General features: G+C 41.2%; 1 protein-coding gene across 8 annotated transcripts in view; it reads left to right on the top strand.

Moving 5' to 3' along the window:
• Window positions 1–25,084, top strand: part of MLIP (muscular LMNA interacting protein) — a 265,468-nt gene that overhangs the window by 19,543 nt on the left and 220,841 nt on the right. For 2 of the 8 annotated variants that reach the window (XM_084752860.1, XM_084752862.1), the window contains exon 1: window positions 16,337–16,502. The exons of 1 other annotated variant lie outside the window; for it this stretch is intronic. In XM_084752860.1, the coding sequence (XP_084608986.1) occupies window positions 16,434–16,502 (69 nt within the window). In that variant the 5' untranslated portion in view covers window positions 16,337–16,433. Of the gene's footprint in view, window positions 1–16,327; window positions 16,503–25,084 lie in introns of those variants that run through there. 5 more of the 8 variants (XM_084752868.1, XM_084752848.1, XM_084752858.1 and 2 more) reach the window with 5 other exon arrangements.

Here is a 25,084-nt window from a genome sequence, read left to right on the forward strand (position 1 = left end):
TAGCAGCATTCCTGCTTTTTTTTTTTTTTTTAAACAACATGTTCACTTGATGAGTTGAAGGTTACTGGCTGGTCCCTGAAGACATTTATGCTTGCTAGCTCTAGAAAAGGCTACCGGGCACTATAAACCCTATCAACCTGTATTTCTTCTCAAGGTGTGACGACATAAGTCTATTGGTCTGCTGTCATTCACACAAACTGAACACATGATTGGTTAACATTGTCACAGCTTGCTTGATGAACACCGACGAAATACTTCTGTATCATGAATCTTGTTTCTAATTATCTTATGTCATATTATTGTATGCATGTGTGCATGTGCATGTGTGTGCTCATGTGTACACATTTGTATAGAGGCTTAAGGAAACTTCAGGTGTTATTCAGATGTTACTCCTCTGATGCCAGATGCCAGACATCATTTTTTTTTTTTAAATTATGACACTGTCTCTCCCTGGTCTGCAACTAATGGAGTAGGCTAGGCTGGCTGGCCAGTGAACCCTGGGGATCTGTTTCTCTTTACCTCCCCAGCACTGGGATTACAAGAGCAAGCCACCACGTGTGACTTTTGTACATGAGTTCTTGGGATTGAGCTCAGGTCCCCACGGCTTTGCAGCAAAGACTTTTCTGGCTGACTCATCTCCCTAGCCCCTCTCCTGCCATTTCTACATCTCTAACATGATTCCTTCTTGATCGACACCATAATCTGAAAACTCTTATCAAATTATGCAACAAAATACAAACGTACAGCTGTGAGTCTCTGGGCACGATGCCTAACGAATGTACTGATGACAGATAACTGTATTCACTCTCTTTGCCCTCAGTGGCGTCTTGGCTAAAATATCTGTAGTGAATGGGATGGGATAAGGTTTAGTGAGAGTACTTCTATCCTTAGAACCACAACAGGAATGAGAGAGAGGGGGGAGGGGGAGGGGGAGGGGAAGAGGGAGAGAGAGAGGGGGAGAGAGGGAGAGGGGGAGGGGGAGGGGAAGAGGGGGAGAGAAAGAGAGAGGGAGAGAAAGAGAGAAAGAAAGAGAGAGAGAGAGAGACAGAGAGAGAGAGAGAGAGAGAGAGAGAGAGAGAGACAGAGAGAGAGAGAATATCTGTGAGGCCATCGCCACCATTGAAATGAGTGTTATGACGCATGCCATTCTTTGTGGGTGCAATGGAGAGGTTTTGGTGGAGGTTTGCAACGGAGGATGCTTCTTGTTGTTTGGAGTCTTGGGACTGGGTACAGTATCATACCTCTTGACTTATTTGGGGGTACTACTGGTTTAAGAAATTTATCCACCTTTACGCTTCAGTTACCTCAGCAAAGCACGGGGGCTTGTGACACTTAGACTAACGGACCCAGACAAGTGTCGAGGTTTTGTTTTGCTCGGGGGAAGGAGGACTCATTACTATCTGGGGTGTTTTAGATTTCCATAACAGAAAGAAAAAAAAGAAAATATCTGCCCTAGGCCACTCATTTTGAAAATTGCAAAGTAGATTTTAGAGGGACAAAGTGACTAAGGAGCATCAAAATTGAGAGAGGAGGCAGTGATGTCTGAGTCTCACTCAACCCAACGACCCTTCTATGACATCCCTTTGAAGAGAGGGATTTTGATGATGCTACAAGGCTGAGTTGTAGCGGTGTCGAATTTTCTGACTCATAAAGAAGCCATTGAGTTTGAAGAATCTCTACCTTGTGTGCCAAGGAGAGGTGCTTCAGTAGACTGTCCTCATCCCAGATCCTTCGGAGGCAACAAGACTTGGGATGAGCTCTGACTTCTCAGTAGATGGAAGAATATGGACAGGGCTCTTCTTTGCCTCAGAGACTCTGGAATGCAGACATCCCAATTATGCTTGATGCCTTTGCTGCTGGAGTTCCCCCTTTACTACTGGTTATGCAAGAGGAAGCTTCTCAGCGGCTAACTTACCACAAGTCCCCCTACCCCGTAAGGAAACCTGTTATAGGTGAGCAAAAACACATCATCTCTAAAAACTTCTCAGTAGATTGGGTTTCATGAACAAGTTATCATTGCCAATTGTACTGTAAATCTATTTCCAGCACCAACTACATTAACACTAGAAATCAATCCTGTGTTTTTGTTTTATTGATGGGCAAGTGCTTCATTGCCATTGTTTTCTTTTTCTCTAGTTGAGATTTCTTTCTCACTGGGTCTGCCTTGCCTGGGCTTCTCCAGTACAGTTTGTGACAGTCCTGCATGACTCTGTACTGAATCATGCCCGTGACCGACCGATTGCGCTCGAAAGTGTCCTTCTGTTTGACTTTCCTGTAGAATTAGTGTAAGAGGAACAGGATAGAAACACAGAGGTAGAAGCACAGCGTGGGGAGGGCAGGACGCAGAGGTGTCTGGTGAAGCCCAGCCGATTCTCGCTAACGCTTTTCTGGATGACCCTTCCATGGCTCTGACTCCCTGACCTATTGCCCATCTGTGACCCCAGGCCCTCCATCAACAGCAGTAGCTGCCAGGGGCAGCAGTTCTCCTGAAACCTGCAGGAGCTCGGCTCCTCATCTCTGCTCCAGAGGCTGACCCTGCCTGGCTGCCCAGCTTAGAGTGTTGGCTAGCCCCAATCAATTTCCTAAGTCTGTGCTCCGCCTCCACCTTCCAGCCTCTGTCACTTGCTCTCCTCACACATACCTAAACTCTATATTTAACCCCTTTGTTTCCATATTGGTTGTCTTTCTGACTGAAGCCCAAGCAGATATCCATGTAGGCTCATCCATTTCCTCTTCCAGAGAGAAACTTACATAGTAAAAACTCCCTGTGCTGACTCAATTTCTCCCTGGTCCAGTTAATCTTTGATCCTCATCAAATCTTTTTCAAAACTCTTATTGTCTAAGATTCCAAGCTATGTTGCTTAGCTCCACCCATCCTCAGCCACTTATGTGCCTATTTTCGGGTATCAGACTTCTGATTTGACAGCATAAGGTCAGAGTCAGCTTAGAGCCTGCACTGGGAAAGTCACTGATTTATTTCCTCGGTTCCCCTTTCAAGCTGGGTGAGAGTTTTGGCATCCATTAGATGGAGCTTTATTACTTGAGCAACAAGGATAATAGTACTAGGTACTAGGTAGAATTACTTTAGATGCAGATATGAAAGCCTTAGATCATTCAGCAGGGCTGATACCTAAGAACACTTTCAGAGATGGTGAATTTCCTTCAGCCACCAACTTTCACTGCCTTCCTAAGAGAAACGCATGGTTGCATGATCCAGATGTCTTGCTGTCTCCATCTCTGTCTCGACTCCCACAACTTCAATAGAAAAAAAAAGAAGAAAAAAAAAAAAAGAAAGAAAAAGAAAAAGTTTGAAGTGTGGGCTGAGATACTGTGCTCTGAGGTAGGGGATATTTTGGCTCAAGGTTGGGGAGCCATATCTTATTTATTTATTTATTTAGACAGAGTCTTGCTCTATAGCTCAGGCTAGCCTAGAAGTCATGCCCTTCCTGTGTAAGTGTCCCGAGTGCTACGTTTACAGCATTGGGTTCTGTCTTCAAGGTGGGTGTTCCTGTCAGTAACAACATTAAAGCTAACATAAAAAAAATGAGGACATTGGAGTTCATTAAATATATGAAAATGGACAAAACGGGAGAAGGGAAATAATGAAGAAGGGCTTGATTGTAAAAGTAATTGCAGGCATTTATATTCATGGCTTTTCATATGTAATTAGCATGCCATTACACAGCAATGATACACATTAGATACACCACACCGCTGACTTCATTCCATCGAAACAGTAAGTTGAGTGCGTGACCCTTTCCTGGTTGGGTTGTATTTGCAGAACAATTAGAGCAGAAACAATTCCCATGAGACAATATTTATGTATAGTCATCGTTTTAAACTTTCCACTCATGAAACAGCATTCAGAGAGCTGTTAGTTTTACTGTTCTGATGAGAAACTAAGGCTAGGGGTATAGAAATGAGCTTCAAAGCATCAGGGTACTCGAACCTTTTGCGGGCTCTGCTTTGGTGCTGTGGGCATCTGTGATCTGTAAGGAAAAGTTTAAGCCATAGATGCAAATGCAGTTAGCCAGAGACATGAAAATGTGAAGAGATGAATAGCAAAAGTCAAGTCAAGATCTGTGGGTGTGGGCATGAATTCCCCAGATCCTGGGGCAAGGACATAGCTTCTCATTTGCCCCTGAAGTCAGATTTCCTTAAATATTTACTGTAGATGTTTGTGCCCACCTACATTTTATAGTCCATAGGCTTCCTTCTTGGTCCAAGTAGGCATGGAGAGCTCATACCAAAAGCCTTTGTCCATCTCAAGACCAAACAGAGCCAAGGCCAAACAAAGTGCAAAGCAGAGTACAGCGAACCCTCGCTCTTGTGTAGCAGCACATATTGGGTCATTCTGAGGTCATGGTTCTGAGGTTTGTCTTCTAGGTCTGGAGGTCAACTAATGAATCACACTTAAAAGGAAGGGACTGAAATCTTTCCCACCCTTCTGTTTCTCTTGAGATTCTCACCATCTTCCTGCCTCAGCTTCCCTATTGCTAACACTGCAGGAAGCATCTCCAAACCCAAAGTGCTCTGGAGGTTTCAGAAAGCCAGCCTGCATGTCCTCTCAAAGGCAAGGGTGGTTATTACCCATTTTTTTGTAGTGTAGCATGACAGTTACTTCACACACCCTGAAAACACTGTAGCAATCACTCAGTGAATAGTGCACAATTAATTTATGAACGGGAAAATTACATGCAATCTGCTACTACGTTAATAAGTTTGTGGCTTTCATTAGTAGGTAGACCAATTTTGAGCTTTATCAACCACAGTTGTTGAAATTGAAATGGAAATAGCAACATTTGTTTTTATTCTTCTTATACAAATGACTAATTATCTTCCTCTGGGTAACGATAATTAACAAATTCCCTCCTGTGTTCCCGATCCATGCACAGCTGCTACTCAAGTGCTCACAAAGGCTTGGTTTATATGATGACATTAAGCTCCGAACTTGGGAAGTATATTAACTACATGGTATTGCTTGAGCCTATTAATTCTAATTTATGCCTCAATAAACTTCTCACACTGAGAGCAAAATTTATTTAAATGAATTGAGTGTGAGAGAAAAAAGATTATATATAAATATATATGTGTATATATAAATATATGTATATATGTGTATATATAAATATATGTATACATATATATATACAGATATATACGCACGCATGCGCTCGTGTGTGTGTGTGTGTGTGTGTGTGTGTGTGTAGGTAGAGAATGAATTACCGTGTGCAGAAATTCTCTGCTCTTCGTGTTAGGGCAGAGCATATGCCTTGATATGTTTGAGTAAATCTGAAAAGAGCAGCTCATCCGTCGTCTTGGATTTTCAGCCATTCTTCCAGCTAAGCAGGATCAGTCACGTGCTATGTAGGCCTGGCTTTGGGACTGAAATGTGGTCAGATCATTACCCACCTTATTCCTGGGGCTCTTTTGACTTACATGCTTGAACACGACAGGCAGAGACCCTGTAGCGTGTGGTCTACTGCAGAGTAGGATGCAGTGGTGTCTTCCTGTGTTCACGCTTCCATCCGGACAGATACCTTTCTTTCACATTGTTTGGGTAACAGTCTCATTAAGGACAAGGACCAGGCACCTATTTTATTCAAAACAATGATTGGCTGACTGTTGTGTGACCAATCAGTGCTTCCTGGACGAATGGAGAGTGGCACAGAGGAAGGAGGCTTGAGGCTCATTTGTGGTGCCTGAGCCTCTGCGCTTTCAGAAGTAGCTGTATTTTTACTCATATTAGCTCAGGATGCTGGTAAGTGCCCTCATTATCTCTTTCCCATTATGGGAACTGTTAAATGCAACGGTGCTCCACATGTGTGTAAAGGGCACATCAGGTAGCCCCAGTGGGGAGAAATTCAGCAACGCCTATCTACAGCTTCAGTGATGTGTATTTACTTTGCTGTAATAAACCTGAGTATTGGGAAGTAAACTTCAATTAATCAATTTAAAATAGAGAAATATCCTTCTGCATACATTTCTTGGAATGTGAGAAAATGCAAAAAAACAGACCTAGAGTTTCAATGAGTGAGGATGTTGGTGCCAGTTGCACGTCCCCGGACCTAGTGCTCCATTTACCAAATTGAGAAGCCAAGTGTTTCCCAATTCTACAATTACATGAACACCGCTACATTAAACATAAAACTGAGGCATCGTCCTTGCAGCAGGAACACACACTCCTAAGTGTGAGGAGAAAAAAGGAACCAGAAGAAAGCCTATCAAAACAAGTACACGTTTAGTTGTGTTTTTTTTTGTCACTTTGTTTCCATTTTCCTGCTTGCTAGCAGACTCATTGTCTCTTCGGTCCTAAATTCCTTTGTGTTGAGAGTTCCTGACCCTGTCTGTCTGTCTCCTCCCTTTCCACCTGCCCCGCTTAGAGCAGATTGGACCATGATGGACACCTCGCTCAGGCTCAGCAAATTGCATTCTTTCTCCTGGGAGTTTATGCTTGAGAATTCAGAGAAAGCAAGTCTATTTATATTTACATGCATGAGGCTAGTTTAAGGGGGATGCAAATCAGCAGGTCTTCTTTCCCTAGTAAGAAGAAAGCAGAATTTCACACACACACGCGTGCGCGCGCGCACACACACACACACACGTATGTATATACACACATAAATAAAGAAAAACATTCAGCAAAAAAGGAAAGAAAAGAAAAGAACCCAGGAGCTCAGGAGCCCCCAGAGAAAAACAATTTCCAGTGGTTTGCCGTTCTTGCCTCTATCCTTCCTGAGGGTGGGTGGGTGGCGTGTCAGTTGTTCTTTGGTCATTAACACAGGATTTTGTCCTCAGTTTCTGTTGCTTACAATCAGGTGGAAGTAAATAAGATACCTTACTCTCAGGTGTTCTTAAGGATACGTGGAAGGAGAATGCATCGCCACAACATATTTTGGTTTCTTTTTGAGTTAGAGCTTCACTCTGTAGCAGCTCCGTCTGCTCTCCAAGTTGCGCATTTTCTGGCTCAGGCCCTGAGTGCTGGCATTGCAGGCATACATTCCAGACCTGACAAGAGGCGCTCGCAATTATTTTCCCACTAATTAGCATGTGGAAGTCACAGGTATCCTTATAGCATGTTCACATATGCTTAGTTTTGCTGGCTCCTAGCCACGCCCTGCTAGCCACGCCCTCCTAACCACGCCCTCCTAGCCACGCCCCCTCCACATGCCTTCACCCCCCCATCTCCCTGAGCCTCCTTGCTTGTACCCTCCCCCCCTACTCTGACAGTCTCACTTCCACAGTCTATGCTTTCTACTCCCACTCTCCTCTCCCTTCTTTAAGCCTCTTTCACCACCTTCATGACTTGTCCCCACTCACACCCACTGCCACATAAAGACACACACAGAAAGACTGGAAGCCAGGACGCTTGTATGAGAGACAACATGCAGTATTTGCTTTCTGATCCAGGTCCCTACACTTTCCTGAATATTCCGTTTTTTCCACAAGTGACTAAAGTTCCCTGTGTGGATGTACCAGATTTGGCATGCTCTTTGTAACAAGTAAAAGAGGTCACTGATGATGATGAAATTAGTGTTTTGTTTGATCTTATTTTCTTCCTTTTCAGAAACGTCGATGGTGCCATTTGTCTCTAACATGCAGTTATTTGTAAACTTAGGACAATGTAGTGTGGAAATTTGCAGTTTTAAAAATGTAGTAGGAAGACAAATCCATGGCTGTAGGTTATGTCATCAGCCTTTTATTTTTCTCGTTTCTGACACTAACTGCTGACCTTCACTTTTTGGCTTAACCAGACAAAAATTAGGTGTATCATTATCCAAGCATCAGCCATATTTTTTGCATATAAGATACTTATTTATTTTTATTTATTATCATTTATTCATATTATATCTCGATTGTTATCCCCTTGGTTGTATCTTCCCATTCCCATCCTCTCTCCCTCTTCTGCCCTATTCCCCTCCCCTAGACCTCCGATGGGGGCCCCCTCTTCGGACACCGTCTGATCTCAGCCTGTCATGTCTCATCTGGATAACCTGCATCCTCTTCCTCTGTGTGCCTGCATGGTTTCCCTGGCAAGGGGAGGTGATCAAATCAGGGGCACCAGAGTTCATGACAGAGGCAGCCCCCACTCCCCCCACAACCGTGGAGAATGAGCTGTCTATTGAGTGTATCTGAGTAAGGGGTCTAGGTTCTCTGCATGCATTGTCCTTGGTTGGTGCAAGAGTTTGTGCAGGGTCCAGATCTGCCCGTCTTGGTGGTCTCCTTGTCGGGTTCCTGACATATTGATGGATAAAAGATCTAATAGCAGAGTAAATTCTCCACAACACATTGGTCAGTTAAAGCATAGGTGGGTAAGAGGACAATATACACACATTAAAAATCATGGATAGTCAAACCAGCCTGGAAAGGATTAGGCCTTAATGTTAGCTGTCAAGTATTTGGGCAGCGTTCTCAATCTTCTCCCTGGATTCCATCAGGAACAGGAACTGAGAAGGGGAGCGGGATGGAACAAGGGTCACATGGGCTGCTCACCTGTGGGACTCTCCCTCCTCCTGTGTTGTCTGTGCATTGGGTGTGGAGCGCTGGGGTTAGAGCAGATAGATAGATAGATAGATAGATAGAGAGAGAGAGAGAGAGAGAGAGAGAGAGAGAGAGAGAGAGATGATAGAGATGGCCCAGAAGTGAGTATTAGTTTATAGGGAATCTGGAAAACAACTCAGTCTCAGTGTTTTCATTTGTAAAGTGATGGAGTTGTTGGGCACAGAATGGGAGAACTTTGAAAGGATCATTTAGCAGAGTGGCTGTGTCAAAATCAATGGGCAAGTGGTTTTTTAAAAAATTGTTTCTAATGGCGATACTCATAGTTTTCAAAATACATGTTTATAAATCTGTCACTTATCGTTGCCATCGCTCATGTACATAACACAAATTTTGGCTGCCATTTGTCTTTCTACCTGACTTCTTCCTTCAATATCTCTATCAATCCCAAAAGCAGTATAATAAGTGATCTTAAAACTTTAATGCTCATACACATGGCCAGAGGATCTTACCGAGGGGCAGATTCTGACTCTGTAGGTGTGGGTTGGGGCCAAAGATCCGAATTTCTAATAGGCTTCCATGTGAAGTTAGCTGCCTTTACCCAATAACACAGTTACTAGCAAGCACCGTGTTGACCCAGCTCCAATCCAACATCTCTGTGGGGTCACAGCAGCATCCCCACCTGAAGCTTCCTAGGAATTCTTGAAGCATGTTATGTATACGTCTTGTTTAGCCCTCTAGTGGTCTGAATGAGAATTGTCCTCCGTGGGCTCTTGAACGTGTAGTCCCTGGTTGGTGGTGCTGTTTGAGAGATCATAGCCCTGTCTGCTTCCAGACTGTTCTCTCCACTCTGTGCTCAGGCTTAAAGAGATGAGCTCCTGGCTTCCATATCCCACTGCGATGCCTGCCTATGGCTCCTCTCCATCCCTATCTTGATGGGCCTCTTACCCCTCTGGAACCATGAGCCAAAACAAACTCTTTCTATTGCAAATCTTCCTGACCATGGGATTTTTGAAAAAAAAAAAAAAAGTCAACATCAGTATAAGCCCTTGTCATCAGCCTGCACTAGTGCATCACGGACTGTGACACTGTGCACTCCTAACTCAGCTTGACTTTGGAAGCTATCAGCTCCAGCACCGTGATGTGGGTTTTGTTTGTCTGTTTTTATCTCTGCCCATCTCTAATTGTCAAGTTATTAAGCTGGGTGAAAAAGTATAGCAATGATACCAGAAACTAACATTGTTCGACAAGAATATTAACTTAGATATTGCCAACTTAAGTTTCAATTAGTGAGAACTACTGAAGACAGTAGGCCCATAAGGTATTCCAAATGCCAACACTTAGTCATTTTTTCTGTAAAATGCACGGTGCATTATCAATGCAGAGTAGGGTGGTGTGCTGGGCGGGATGGTGAAGATGGTTTTGGGTTGTTTGTATTCTAAACTCAATTGACAACATGGAGAATGATTTGCTTTTCCAATTCTAAGTCTCCTAGGTCATAATTTAAATAGAGCTTCTGACTGGACTAGAGTTCAGGGTAGATACCCTGAAGAAGATCGAACACATAATTAGTAGTTTTGGAGGTAACGTGGTCTCAATTCTGCTAAAATTATTCAGGAAGTAAAACTCAAGGCCCTGAAGAAGGAGTGGAGGAGGTCACCCCGCTCTGGACCACTTTGCTCGTGGACAGCAGCCACTTGTGCTTCTTGACTGTGGAAGTTGTTCAGCCTTGTCATTGGCCATCTGTCATATAAATGTAGCTTTCCTTCTGGGGAATAATTGGTGTCTTATTTCAGAACTTTACGTTTCCTTTAAAAACCCACTCAGAGTACACAGGGCTCGTTAGGGCACCCTTAACTACCCTACCACTCACATCCTTAGGGAAGCTTGAAGAAATTTTTGCCAGCACACTAAAAGTAGATAATTGGCCATATTGAAAAACTTTCCAACACTTGGCCTCAAACCTTTACTATTTCTAGCACATTCTCATGAAGAAGTCATTTGGGGAGACTCAGCAATTATTGTTTTCCAAAAGTGGTCCCAGTGGACATGAGGTGGATACCTAAGTCTTTTAATTTAGTTTCTGTCTCTTGAGCTTGGCATCCAATATTAGCGACAGAGTAAACAGCATTTTCCCAAGACTGACAGGGTCAGCTGCTTTGGGAATGTGACTGTGACCTCTCTGGTGGATTATCGTCCCGTAGGCTGCATCCAAGTCCATGGAAAGGTAAGCGTTCTTTTCGTAAGTGCGAGTTGCTTTGGAACATGGTTCAATTTGTACTGATAAAACTGGAAGTCTATCCTGGGCGCGCTGCCTCAAAGGGCACAGAGTTGCTACTTTGGGGGCAAAGTGATCTTTCATGTCAACACCATCAGGACAGCTAAGCTACTGGGTTTAAGGAAGGGTGAATGCAAGTCTTGAACCTGGTTGGTTTGAGTAAGCCACAAAGATAGGAAGTTTTCAATCCAGGATTCCTTTCTGAAGTTAGAAACATTCAGTGCAATTCCACAGGAGTCCTTGTAATCAGGTTAATATGGCTTGCTGCCTTCATTCCCTAAACACCAGTGGTGTGTGTGTGTGTGTGTGTGTGTGTGTGTGTGTGTGTGTGTCTGTGTGTCTGTGTGTGTGTGAGAGAGAGAGAGGGGAGGAGATTCTGTTAGACAATTTACTTACTGTTCAAAGTGGCTGGAAGTTATTCTAGTACAAATGCAAGAGAAAAAAAGTCTGTTCAAGCATGCACCATCAGCACTGACAGGGAAAATTCACCCCAGTCTCTTTGGAAATGACATATATCGTGTGTGGAGTGGTTGGGCGTATGAAACATGCTAGCCTTTGATTCCTAGTGGATGAAACAATTTTTATAGACCCTTTAGCTATGACTTTAGCTTCATGTCTGGATCATTGTTTTTTAAAGTAGGCACTATTGATGTGTTAGCGTTCTTACAACCTCATATTTTTTTTACTTCACAAGAAATTTTTATAAGACGAATTGGAGTTACCAGGTATATATAAAATAGCATTTTCCAAAGCCCTAATAGCTATCATTTACAATATTTTCCGCTATTCTAAACACATATTCTTACTCAAAAGTGATTTTCTAAAGAGTACGTTCTTTACTTTGTAGTGACGAAAGGCTTTTGTCCCTAGTCATTGGAAAATAGGACCCAGTCAAGGACATTACAAGAAGCCCCACAGAGTCAACAACATGGGCTCATAGGTGCTCACTCAGACTGAACCCACAACCAGGGAACCTGCATGGGTCTACCTAGGTCTTCTGCATATGTGGTACAGTTAGTTGTGTATCTTGGTCTCTCTGTGGGATTCCTAACAGTGGAAGCAGGGGCTGCCTCTGACTCTTTTGCCTGCTTTTGGGACCCTTTCCCTCCTACTGGGTTGCCTCACCCAGCATTAATATGAGGGGAGGTGACTTCTATTACGGTAACTTGATATGCCATGTTTGGTTGATATCCATGGGTGGCCTGCCCTTTTCTGAAGAGGAAGGGAGGAGGAGTGGATGGGGGATAACGGGCAGAGAGGGAAGGGGTTGGAGGAAGAAGAGGGAGGGGAAACTGTGGTCTGAATGGAACATATGAGAGAAGAAGAAATAAAAAATAAGGAAAATAAGATCTAGTATCAAAGTCTGAAGAAAGATAATATATCTGAGGGAAAAATTATATTTTAATAAAAGCATTTTTTGAAGTTGGTCATTACAAAGACACACCTTTGCTGGGCCCTCATCATCATAATTATTATAGGCTGGTATTTTGAGATTTACTTTGCTGGCAGCTGTGAAATAAGTTTATTTAGCAATAAATTCAACTTTCAGAAGCTCTTCTGTAGATGTCATCTTTTCACAAGTTGTGGACTTGGGGGCATGTGCCATGACTGTTTCTATACTGCTAGTCTGCAGAAGTTCTAGACTTCTGCACATGGCAGGTCAGTTCACAGTGCTAGAGCTCTGCCACAGTTCATGGTCTGTTGGTTGCCACGGGAAGTACACTCTCGGTGTGGTTCTTGGGTCAGGCTGTGCTACCTGGACTTTCGGTAAATGAATGTCACCATTCCCTAACTGGACCCCTAGAGAATGTGTAACATATGTCCTGTGTGGGCCATATGGGATAGCAAGTGACGCTGGAATAACATGGAATAGCAAGCCATGTGATGACGTCAGTAGAGCATGTTGATTGTCTTAGAGGAGAACTCTTAGCGACAGAGGTCTTTGCCTGTGAAGAACGCAGTGGAGAATGTCGCAGACTCCCTCCTGTGTGGACTGTCACTCTTGCAGAGGAACACCATATCTGCTCTCATGCCTGGTGGTCTCATGAGGCTTCAGGAAATGGCATTTATCCGGGCTTTTGTTGAGTTCTGAGTGGCAGGTGTGGGGACATCGCCACTACTAAAATGATCCAGCAAGTAGACAAGCCGTGTTAATAGCTACAAACTGTATTTCCTCCCAGGTTTTGAATATAGTTCCAACTCACCAACATTCATTTGTGAAGTTTCAACACAAATGTACCTAATTTCTCTCCTCTTTCTGTCTGTCTTTCTTTCTTTCTTTCTTTCTTTCTTTCTTTCTTTCTTTCTTTCTTTCTTTCTTTCTTCCTTGTAGGATCTCACATTGTAGCCCTAGCTAGCTTGGCATTGGTTAAACAGTCCAGTTTGGCTTCAAGTTTGCAGCAATCCTTCCATCTTAGTCTGCTGAGTGCTAGGGCTACAGGCAGCAGCCAGCCAGCTTGCCTGAGTAAAGATGCAAAGTGTTGAAGAGAGAGGTGGCAGCGTCTAGAAGTAAATGTTACTCTGTTGAGGTTCTTCTGTGTGATTGTCGACAAGAACTTCTTGCTTGCCTTCTGCAGCACAGGCTTCAACCCTTTGTTTGCATAGACCCGTCATGCATATTATATTTCTAAAAACACTAGAAATTTCCAGTTTAAAAAGGAATCATTTTTGTTAACTTTTAAAATAAAGAGTTCTATTGGGATATAATTGACATACTTTAAAATTCATAATTTTCATATGTGCCTACATTTTATTGGTGAGTTATCAAATTATATATATATACACATATGTATACACATACATATATATATATATATAACAAAAAATAGAAAATATATTTTAGAGATATACTACACCACTGTTGCTTCAAATCCCTGGGGGAGACATGAGAACATGTCTGCTCAACTCCAGTAGCAGATAGGGCACTAGTGGCCAACCAAAGAAGTGATTCCACTCAAGCCTAGCTTGGGGAACCAGTGTCTTTAACTCGGGTTACCTACAGGAGGAACATGAAGGAAAGACTATATAGGGTAGGATGGATGGGTAAGTTATGGGCACCTATGCCATTAAAGAAATCCCTGCCCCCATAACTGTTAGCAGCTCCTAAATACTTGGAGAGGGGTGGAATCTCATATGTTCAGGGGTTGGCTCAGTTTCTTTTGTGTTTCACCAGCAAGTAGATGAGAGCCCACCTCCGTGTGGTCATAATTTTGCATAAGAAAATTTCTTGTCCTTTAATCATAGCTAAAGTATGTTTAAGCATATTTTCAAAGACAGAGTAGATGATAGAAACACAGAACCCTTTATATTACCACTCACCTGGCATGACCATGGTGAAAGTCTTCAGAGAAGCAACAGTCCACAGTAGCTAGTGAAGAGCTTAGATCAGAGCTCAGGTGCCGCTTGCTAGCTGTGTAGCTGTTCGTTTTGTCAACGCTTAAATGCATTTAATTATTAGGGAGTCCAGAACACATAGCACTGGCTAAGTGGTTTGAATGATAGACATTTTTATGTCCCCACAGTTCTGTAGACTAGAAGTCTACAGCGGCCTGTAGATTAGAAGTGTACAGTGGTACAGAGTCCTACAAGCTCTCAGTGGCCTTAGCTCTCAAGTATTGCATCTTGACTTGAAGAAACTGTCTGTCCATTGGGCTTTCATAGTCTTCACCTCTGTGTCCAACTTCCTCTTTTTATAAGGACACCAGTTAAAATGGATTAGGGCCCACCCTAATGACTTAACTTAATCCTAATTACCTATGCTGAAATACAGACATATTCTAGAGTGTTGGGGAATTAGGTCTTGAATGTGTGAATTTGGAGGTGGCCGTACAATGCTCCCACAACATTAATAATGTTCACCTTCTGGGTTTATTTCTAAGAATTTATTGAGATGTTATACAGAAAGCACCAAAGCAGGATGTGAGGCACAACGACATGCCAGGGTTGCTACATTAAGAAAATCCAGATCCTGTCTCTGTTGGTGACAAAATTTCTAGGAGACGTTAACTTTTATAGTACTATTTTTAAAGGACTGTTTGCCACCCAGGTGACCTTCATCAACGTAGGTCCTCATCACACTGTCTGGCCATCCCAGTTCCCTTTTTGCCAGCTTTCCCTCCCAGCCAACTCTGTACTGTTAGCCCATGTTTTCCACCCTCTTGGTCACCAGGCTTCTTCTTCAGAGCATACTGAAGAGGACTGAGTTTTCTTTTATGGTCGCTTCATGTTTTGTTCCCCCTGCGAGATATTTTATAGGTTCAGTTCACACACATTTTTAACAACTTGCCTCTGAATATATCAAACTCACATGCTAATAAACGTTTAAGGCCTCATTTGTAACCCATTAGGATAACAGCTAGCATGTATAATTATCTTTCTGGAATCAGAGTTGAGTTAAAAGGGGAAACGCCTTTCTCCCGTAATCTCAATATGGAGTTTCTGGATTCATCACTCTGAAGAAGAACCAAATTTCATTCTTCCAGAATGTGTCACTGCTAGTGTCTTCCCCTTCCATCATGATGGAGGGTAAACTCTAGAGTAACTCTGTCTAGCAACAGAGGACCATAGAATTACTGACAGAGATGGTCTTCCAACATATTTCCTGAAGTATTTTCTCTGTAAGTGAAAGAAAAAAATGAGTAAGGGAAAAAAAAAACAGTCATTAGAATGTATGTCTATACAGACCGAAGGCTAAGCTCCAAATAGACCATACCCTCTTACTCTGAGAGACACTTTTATTTTTCATTGCCACTCACAGACCTATTACGCCTTAAAACACTGAAGGAGTTACTTACCATCAAGTCGCACAATTAATTTTCTTTAAGACACATAACATTTTCTAGAACTCTGAAAACACTTGTTGTACTGGATAAAATGAACTTTGTCATTGTATAAATTACATCTAAACTTTCTTTCCCGTGGAAGAGTTGGGATAAGGAGGACCAAAACTGGCTTTTGCTAAGGAAGAATGCCATTTTTATCTCATGGTATTTCTAAACGCAGTTTGTCAAGTTTCCATAGGATGTTGGCAATACAGCTTAGCTTTCTGCATTGCATGCCTTTCTGGTTTTGATTAGTCATTTGCTCCTTTTCTTTAAGAATTATTATTATTATTATATTTATTATTATTATTATTATTATTATTATTATTATTATTATTATTATATTTACAAAGGGAGGCACATGTGTCCACACTTTTAAGATGGAAAGTGGACTCTGAAAGATAACTTCGCCCACTCATATTCATTTTATGATTCATAAGGATGGATTCTGGAGTCTTTTTATTCAGTTCCAGCAGTTATTGATGAAATTTGTGGCAAAACTGCTTGTCACATGCGTCACTCTGGGTTAAGAGAACCGAAGTTGTTGGACAGCCTCCTGCTGAAGGGTTGCTTTCATGTTTAGTGACATTTATCATTATCTGGGGCCAGCTGCCTGACTTCTCCTCAGTGCTCTGTTTATGGGGTTTGGGCATCTATAAATGGAAACACTAGCTAACCAGAAATTATCGCCAGGGCTTCTGATAGTGTCCTGGGCTCCTACAACGTGGAATGCCTGGCACTATCTGACATGCAAACATGTCAATTCAGCTTCTAGACAGAATCTGAACCTCCCTCCCGCCCATTCTCCTTTTTCCCCTCTCTTTCATCCTTTCAACATGGAATTGGAAGAGCATGAACAAGAAAGCTCACTAAAGAAGAACACGAATTTAAAGGAGAGAGTGACGGTAAGATGCCCGGGAATTTGCAAACTCAGGTTTAAAATCTGGGACAGCTGTCACAGATTAGAAAGCTTGTTACCCTGTCTCAGTTTCCATTTTGGGCCCGGTCAATAATCTTGAAATTAATGAGCTCTCTGTCTTTCCTGAATCTGATGTAATAAACATCTACATAAAATTTCATTACTGGGAGGTGGGCAAGCTTGATTTGAATGATATATTCTCCCACCTCTTCCAAAGCTGACGTTGTTTATCCTGAACCTTTGCCACGCATGATTTATTGTTTTACTTATTATTGATACAAGAAGCAGTGAATGTTCAAAGACCAATTTCCTGGGGGGGCGGGGAATACAAGGGTTATTCACAAAAGAAAGTTTTGTAGAATATTTTAATCTCTTATGATGTACGTTTTATGAACATAAGCTAAAGTTTACTCTTTATAAAAAATTGGATTCACTTATCTCTTTGCCATATGAGTTGTAAAAGCAGCGTTACTTCAACACCAAGCAATTAACTATAGTCACTATTATTTTCTCCAACATGATGTGTGTTTTACTCCCCAGTACAGTGCGCCGTGCATGGTCTATCTACTGGGTTTAGGTGCATAACTTTGCTTTTACTCTTACTGTGGTTACAGCGCTAATGGTGGAATTATTCATGCCTCATTTTTAACAGCAACAAATCACAAGGCAAAGCCATAAGGGCTCTAATAAGGCCCAATGTGTATTATTATATTGTTCTGGATATTGGAAGTTAAGAATTATATATTGATATTAAAAATAAAAAAATGAAAAAAGACATTCTCACTTGAAAAATTTTGAAGAATGTTAAAAATTCAAGATCTTAAAAACATTTTGGGTAAAATATAATGGTCTCTTAAAAGACCTAGATCATCATTATTTTGAGTAATAATTGTGGAAACTGTGTAGCATATAATGACCACAGACTTCTTTTTGACTTTATTGTGTTAAAGAAACAACTAAAGATTTTGAGTCAGAAATATCTGCACAGAAATTCTTGCTAATCAGATTCTAAATGAAAAAAAAAAAAAACTGGGATTTTGTTCAGTCTTTTTCAACTTTAGTTAGCTTGCTTGTAAGATAGGGAACAGAAATAACTAGTTTGAAGAGTTTTGTGAAAATTAAAAGCAGTAATGTGTGCATTGAAGTCTCTTGCATTGGTTTGGCTTGACTTACTTAAAAAGCACATACCCCAAAGACACACGCATATGCATACACACACACACACACACAGACAGATGTATACAAATACATGCGCATGCACACTCACAAACAAATTATGAAAAGACAAAGTAAGATTCATTTAAAAGTAGAAGGAAAATTCAGATATTCTAAGTGCTGAGTGTTTTAACACTTTGATAGAAAATATGTGGATAGAGTGTTGGTTCGAACTGGAGTTAACTCTGACCCGAATTAGCTTTGCAAACAAATACAATAGACCTGGGACAAATGCGAAAGGTGAAAATGACCTTTTCTTATTTGACATGATTTGATGCATTAACATCTCACTTTCAGAAGGCCAGACATCTTACATGCCCCAGTCTACCTAGAAAACAACTATAAATCTAAAAGTTAGAAAAAAAAAGCCCCCTGAGGAGCCACTGTCCCACAGCTCATGAACATGACTTTGTGGCAGAGGCCTAAGGCTAATCTCTCATTAATTTCCATCAGACTGGAGGACAGTATGGCAGAGGACAAGAAAGCACAGGCCTGTTTAGCTTGTAGTGTAGAGGCAGCTCTCAGGAAGAGGAGGAGCGCACAAAAGCTGGCGAGACTGATGTGGACAGCCTAGCAAGCTACATATCTCAGACATCTTTCAGATCCTGGTGTTCTGGTGGTACTGATATCAAGAAAAGATGAATTCATAGTCAGTGTTTATTGCAGAAGAGAGCTGGGAAACGTGTAATACATCTTAGAAAAAAATTAACCCAAACATAATATACAGTTGTTTTGTGTATATGCATCCAAACATATCTGTGGCTGGATCATTGATTTCTTTGTCAATGTCAACATTTATTTTAGTTAGGTCACTAAATAAAAATGTTTTATATGGAGTTCACTTTGTTTTGAAAATTATTCACTATATTATTATAAATAGAAATATTTTTTAAATTATGTTTTAAAGGGGAGAATTTTTTGATACAAAAATACTTCAATATGTGTACCTTATAATAGTCTCATCTGCACCTTGCTTAAAGTTGCATTTTTCTGCCATAAAGCAACATACAGTTTCACCTACCATTTTAAGCTAATAACTATATGAATAAATAAGAAAATCACCAGCCTGAAGCATTTTGAAAGACATCAATTTATTCTACTAGAGACAGACAAAACTAAAGTGATGGTCCTAACTATATGGTGAATGAATTAAGTTTCTACTATTGTGTGTGTGTGTGTGTGTGTGTGTGTGTGTGTGTGTGTGTGTGTGTATGCCTGTTCATATGTTCAAATATGTGTGGATGCACATGCAGCTGGGTTTCTTTGTATGTGGAGAGCCACATTTCATGTTGGATATATTTCTCAGTATCTTATCCTAACTTTACTTATTGAGAGAGCGTCTATAGCCAAACCTGGAGCTTGCTGATTCCTGTTGGTCTGGCCAGCCAGCTCGCTCCAGGGATTCCTCACTGCTGCTTCCTTAAGTATTGAGATTAAAGGAAGGGGATCCGTCTGCCTGACTTTGATGTGGGTGCTGGAGATTGGAACCCCATTGTCATATATCAGTGTGGCAAACCTTCCCTCCACCGAACCATATTTTCATATCCACCTATTTTTAAATGTCGACTTTTCTTTTTGCCCTGAAGTTGTTGCTCTCCTCTGATGGCAAAAAGTAAAGAATTTCTGGGTGCTACTCTCTTTTTCATCTACTTAATAATCTGAAAAAAAAAATAGTGATGTTCAGATCTTTCAAAGCTTTCTACATCTGTCAGTGCTGAGTGAAGTCAGTGATAACTAGGTGGACATCGTACGGAACCTTCAAACACTGTAATGAAAAATCAGTTAGCGTGGATTTACAGTTCCATTTTAAGACTTTGAGAAGCCAGGTAGGAAGAATGCTGATATTTCAGGTATCAAACCTGCAAAAGCTGGTTACACTAAAGATAAGGTTTCTGGAATGTGATGGGGGAGGGGGAGGGGAGGGGGAGGGTAGGGTAAGGGGAGGGTAGGGGGAGGGGCCATTTGTGACATACTTCACTGTGGTCATTTCCACTACCACAGATGCTAGTGCTGAATGAATCTTTGTTTTTTTCTGTCCCATGTGTGTCCCCAACTGTGTTCCTGGGAACTCTGGTTTTTTGAATGACCTCCAAAGGTGGTTCCAGCTGTACTCAGGAACATTCAGAAAACACTAGTGAACGTACTTTTTGAGACATATTGTATTTAACATAAGCCAGTGGGATACCCTGGAGCTTGACGTAGTGTTTCTTAAGCACATGGATGGATGTGACGTGTCTTAACATGCTTGCCGGTTCAGTTGAGTGTTCTGAGGAGCTGTGTGCTCTGGGATGTAATTAGGAAATTGTATGTTAGCATGGAAGTTAGTCTTTGATTTCATTTATAACTTGCATCTAATAGAACAGTAACTTCAAGCAAGGTGTCACAAAAATCCATAAGACAAGGCAATTTTGGAGTAGTTTACAACAGCTGTTAATTTCTTTTTAGTACGTATTAATAAATAATCAAAGCCAGTGCAAAAATATCTCAGCTGTTCTTCAGAATAACTCTTATTTAGACTGTAGTGTGTTAGCAAAAAGGTTACTCACATTTATGGTAATTGAAGTATTGAAATGAAAAGAAACTATTCATATATTAAGATAGTAAAAATAGTCACGTACCTTAGGGCATTCTAACATAATGTTGTCAAAGAATAAAAGCAACTAAATAGCACGCATAAATCTATTAACCCCTACTGTGATATTGTGATGCATGTCAAGAAACAATCTTGTTGTCCCAAGTATGAAGGCTCAAAGATACCACACAATTGGAACAGCAGAGCATGCCCTTTAACTCATTTTTATATTCAGACTTGTTAAATGAAAAACCAGACTGTGGTCAGTTCTGGGATGTTGTAAATACTGTTTAGGAAAAGGAGCTCTCTGGGGAAGTAAATAAGGCATCTGGCGATTAGAATTCTAACAGGATAACGACATAAGAATATGAAAACTTAAATTTCGCTTTTCAAATTTAGTCCTTGGCTTATTTTGAATTTAAAAATGACTTATTCAACAATATATATACATATTACCATACAATATATATTTTTTTTATTTCAGAGAGAAGTTCATTTTGATTTGTTTTGGATACAATGAAAAAAAAAAAACCAAAATTAAAGTGTTAATCATTTTTGGGTAAAATCTGAAGGATTATGCCTTTAAAATTTGTGATAACCCAGGGAAGTATAGCTCTTTAAGTAAAAGCAATAGCTCCATCAATAGAAGGAAAATTAATTACTAAGAGCAGCCTTGTTAGCCAACAGAAAAATATAGGATTGATGCTTTTGGTGTAATTCCTGATGTGACTATCTGATGAAGCTGTATTTTTTGCTGGGTGTAACATAGGTAGGAACAGTCTTAGGAAAATAGATTTTTCAAATCAGTGTGTTTCTGAATGACTATTTTGAACAAGGCAGAACAAACATAGAAAAGGCTCTGTCTTTAAGAACATCAGTATACTTTAATGATTTTAAGCATATTATGAATAAGGAGCATACATTTTAGTAGCTTGGAAATATTCTAAGCATACACAGTACAAGCATTCCAATAGCTTATATAGATTTGTGGTAGCAAATCCACAATTATTCAGTAGAATGTCTAAGCAATGGCACAATTATAGAGTGCTTCATGCAGTGACATATTTTCTTATAACATCTATTTGTTTTTCTTTTTAACCATGTCTTGTTAGAGTTAATGTCCATCTATTGTTCAATGCCAAAGAGGGCTGATAAAAGTTTTTGTTGCTGTTATTTCTGGAGTGTCACTTTCTGGGTGTGAGATGAGTGTTTCTTCTGATTTGTACAATATTCCTTACAGGGAAGTGCTTATAATAAAAGAGTGTTACATTTCTGAATGTAAGGTGGCACTGCTATTGGATATTTAAGTTTTGCGGTGTCAGCATACAGGGATGATGAGACTGCCCGTGTCTTCGGCATGGGCTTGCTTGTTTTGGGAACTGTATTTCATCCACGTCTTCACCACGCACAGTGAGCACATGGCCTGCTATGCCATGTGTTGTGATTTCAGTGATGAAGTGGCCTGGCGTGGCCATTCTGTCTGATCACTTAGTGGGTGTGATTAATTTACACCTGCATCTCAATTCTTATGCTGTTGCTGTGTGTGTGTGTGTGTGTGTGTGTGTGTATGTGTGTTTGTTTTTGTGTGCATATGTGTGTGTTTGTGTGCATGTGTGTGTGTCTGTGAGTATATGTGTACTTGTGGTTGTGTGCATATGTGTGTGTGTTTGTTTTTGTGTGCATATGTGTGTGTTTGTGTGCATGTGTGTGTGTCTGTGAGTATATGTGTACTTGTGGTTGTGTGCATATGTGTGTGTGTGTGTGTGTGTGTGTGTGTGTGTGTGTGTGATGGACATGGTGGGCATTCTAGAATATTTAACAATGTGGCTAGTCTTTTTTTTTTTGTAACATTTTTTGGGTTGCCTACTGTGCATTCAACTCTTCCCCTTGGCACATCTTTCAGGGTGGCTCAATCATCATTTTATTTATTGGCCTCTTTTCTCCAAAGAGTGCCTGCATTCTTCAGCAAGTCAATATTCAAAGTACTCTTTGGAAACAATTATTTTCCAAAACCAGATAGGCAAAGGCTACAGAAAGTTCCTCAGCTGGGGTAAACTTCAGGTTAGGTTTCTCTCAGTTTCCAGGCTCAGCGCCACTTCTAAATCTTAAGGGATGATGTTGCTAACTTATTTATTGTTATTTAATAATTCATTTTTTTTTGTTTCTGAGGGAAACAAAAGGTCCCTGAGAATCCACTAAAGAGGTTGTAGGATTGCTCCTTCTGCACTAGGTAGCAGAGTTCCTGATTATTCCCAAACAGTGTTCCAATTATTCCCAAACAATGTTATGGGAAGAAGAAAGTCTTTCCACACATGCCACTTAGGAGCAGGGAGGGAAGTCTGGCTTTGCTTCATGTGGAGAGGTAAAGATACACACACTTCCACAGAAACCAAGAGTTGCGTTTTCCATATGTTTCTTTTTCTTTTTTTTTCTTTCTTTTTAAAAAAGATTTATTTATTTATTATGTATACTGTCTTTGCCTGCATGTATGCCTGCATGCCAGAAGAGAGCACCAGATCACATGATAGATGGTTGTGAGCCACCATGTGGTTGCTGGGAACTGAACTCAGGACCTCTGGAAGAACAGCAGAACAGTCAGTGCTCTTAGCCTCTGAGCCATCTCTCCAGCCCATGTTTATTTTTCTTAAGCTTAGTTCCACCCTGACACGTTTCTAGCCCCTTCTCTTCTATAGCCAATAACAAATAAATATTTAAAAAACCCTCAAAGAATCCACGGCCACTAAGTAAAAAATAGAGGGTAGTAAGATGCTGTGATGCAGGGTGGGGGACTGAAGCCCTTCTGTGCACCTGTAAAGGCAGGTGACACCTTCTGTGCACCTGTAAAGGCAGGTAACACCTTCTGTGTACCTGTAAAGGCAGGTAACACCTTCTGTGCACCTGTAAAGGCAGGTGACACCTTCTGTGCACCTGTAAAGGCAGGTGACAGTGCGAAGATGATGAGCCCGGTGTTTTGAACCCATCCTTACCTGTCTGCAAAGGTCCACATTAAGTGCCCCAGTGTGAATCTGGGGTGCTGATGAGGACCTCTAAGAGGCTGCTAACATGATGGGTAGCTTCCTGGATCCTCCTCAAGGAGCCAGCCTTAGAAAAAACTGTGTTTATGTGACCTTCGACAAATCTCTTAACCTATGCTTTCCTTATCTACAAAGTGTGAGAGGTCAGGTTGGTTTTTCAAGGAATGTTGCACTGTGTAGCATTTTATAAGTGTATGAAAAATGCCCTCTGGCTCTGTGGATTCAGTAAATCCTTTGCAAACATAAGCAATCTTGAGAAAGTTATTTTTTTGGATGCAAAATGTGTGGGTACAAGTTATTGCTATTAGAGGAAGCCTTTTTAAATATGAAATTCACAGTTCAGTACTCATATATTAAATTGCATATTTTTGAAATGTTTTTGAGAAACAACGATTCAAGAATTTGATGATGGGAGAATATTGTGGAGTAAGTGAAGAGAGGAAAATTTAAGGGTCTTGATATTTGTATAGAAAGATCAAAATAAAATAATATCTTCTCATAACATTACACTATTGTGTTTTCATCAGTAACGAAAACTTAGAACACATAAGATATCTGTTTTAAATGTAGTTTCCAAAATGGCTTCTTCAGCTGTGACTCTTTCTGTTTTGTAGTTTTTACCACCCCCTGCAAAGCACCTGACACAGATATCTCGGTTTGCTCCCTGCTTGCGCTTTAATTTTAGCTCCTCAGCATCACAGCAGGTTGAGAAAAAACCGTGGGAGTACCAGAGTGACAAAATCTTCGCTCCCCTCCTCCGCCCCCCGCCCCTGGTTAACAAAAGCAAGGGGGAGGTGAGTTAAGAAGTGAAACTGATAAAGGAGCCAGATTTCTGCTTTCTGGTTCAAGTCCAGTTCTTGAAGCCAACCAGCCTTTTGAGAACCACTGCTAATTAAAGCAGTGTCTGCTGATAATGTAAGTCCGGGATGCGCTGTTAGAGTGGCTCTTTTGATGTAGCTGTGTAAGATGGCAAATACAGAAGCGAGGCGGATGGATTGCAGGCTGTAACTCAGATTTCAAAGTGACATTTAGAGTACACTGTATGAAGGGGGGGGGAACTATTTTGCAAGTTTTCTTCATTGAAATTACAATTATGTTCAGCCCCAAGCATGATTCCCCATAGGGGGTGGGGATGAGGAACAGCCTATCTTCGGCATGGAATTACATTGCTGTACGACCTTCATGAAAACAAGGAGATGAGTTTGCAGATGATTTTTGGAGAATGGCTGCGGTTTAATTGCTGGCCTGTTTGCAAGTGCTTTCTCTCTAAACATTTCCCGAGGGCCAGTTCGCGAGCTTTCTGAGTAAATGGGCATTTCCTTGCATGGGTAGCCTCTGGGCAACACCTCCCACCCGGCCACCGAGTTCTCTGCAATAGGCCTTGTGCTTTTGTAAATAGCAGAATACAGCGATCCAGGGACCGCCTCATGAGTTTAAGTACAAACTCGATAACCTTCATCTTAGAAGATCAGAGAGCCAGTAGGATTGCTTTTTCAAGCCTGTTGTAATTTCTCCAGGGACATCGTGTCATAGTGTGAGGCTGAAAGCAGAAAATGTCACCATGAATTAACAGACCCATGGCAGAGAGTGTGGGGTTCTCTTTAGCCTGTGGGATGTGAAATAAAAGCTTCGCTGTCCTGACTCTGTTTTTCCCGGTTGAGCTCAGCTTCTCAGCAGCGGTTCCCTGCAGATTTTGTCAGTCGGGCTGCTCTGCTCCCCTATAGGCACATCCGTCAGTCCGTCTGT

The sequence above is a fragment of the Acomys minous genome, assembly GCF_964271855.1.
Source record: "Acomys minous genome assembly, chromosome: 13".
Lineage (NCBI taxonomy): Eukaryota > Metazoa > Chordata > Mammalia > Rodentia > Muridae > Acomys > Acomys minous.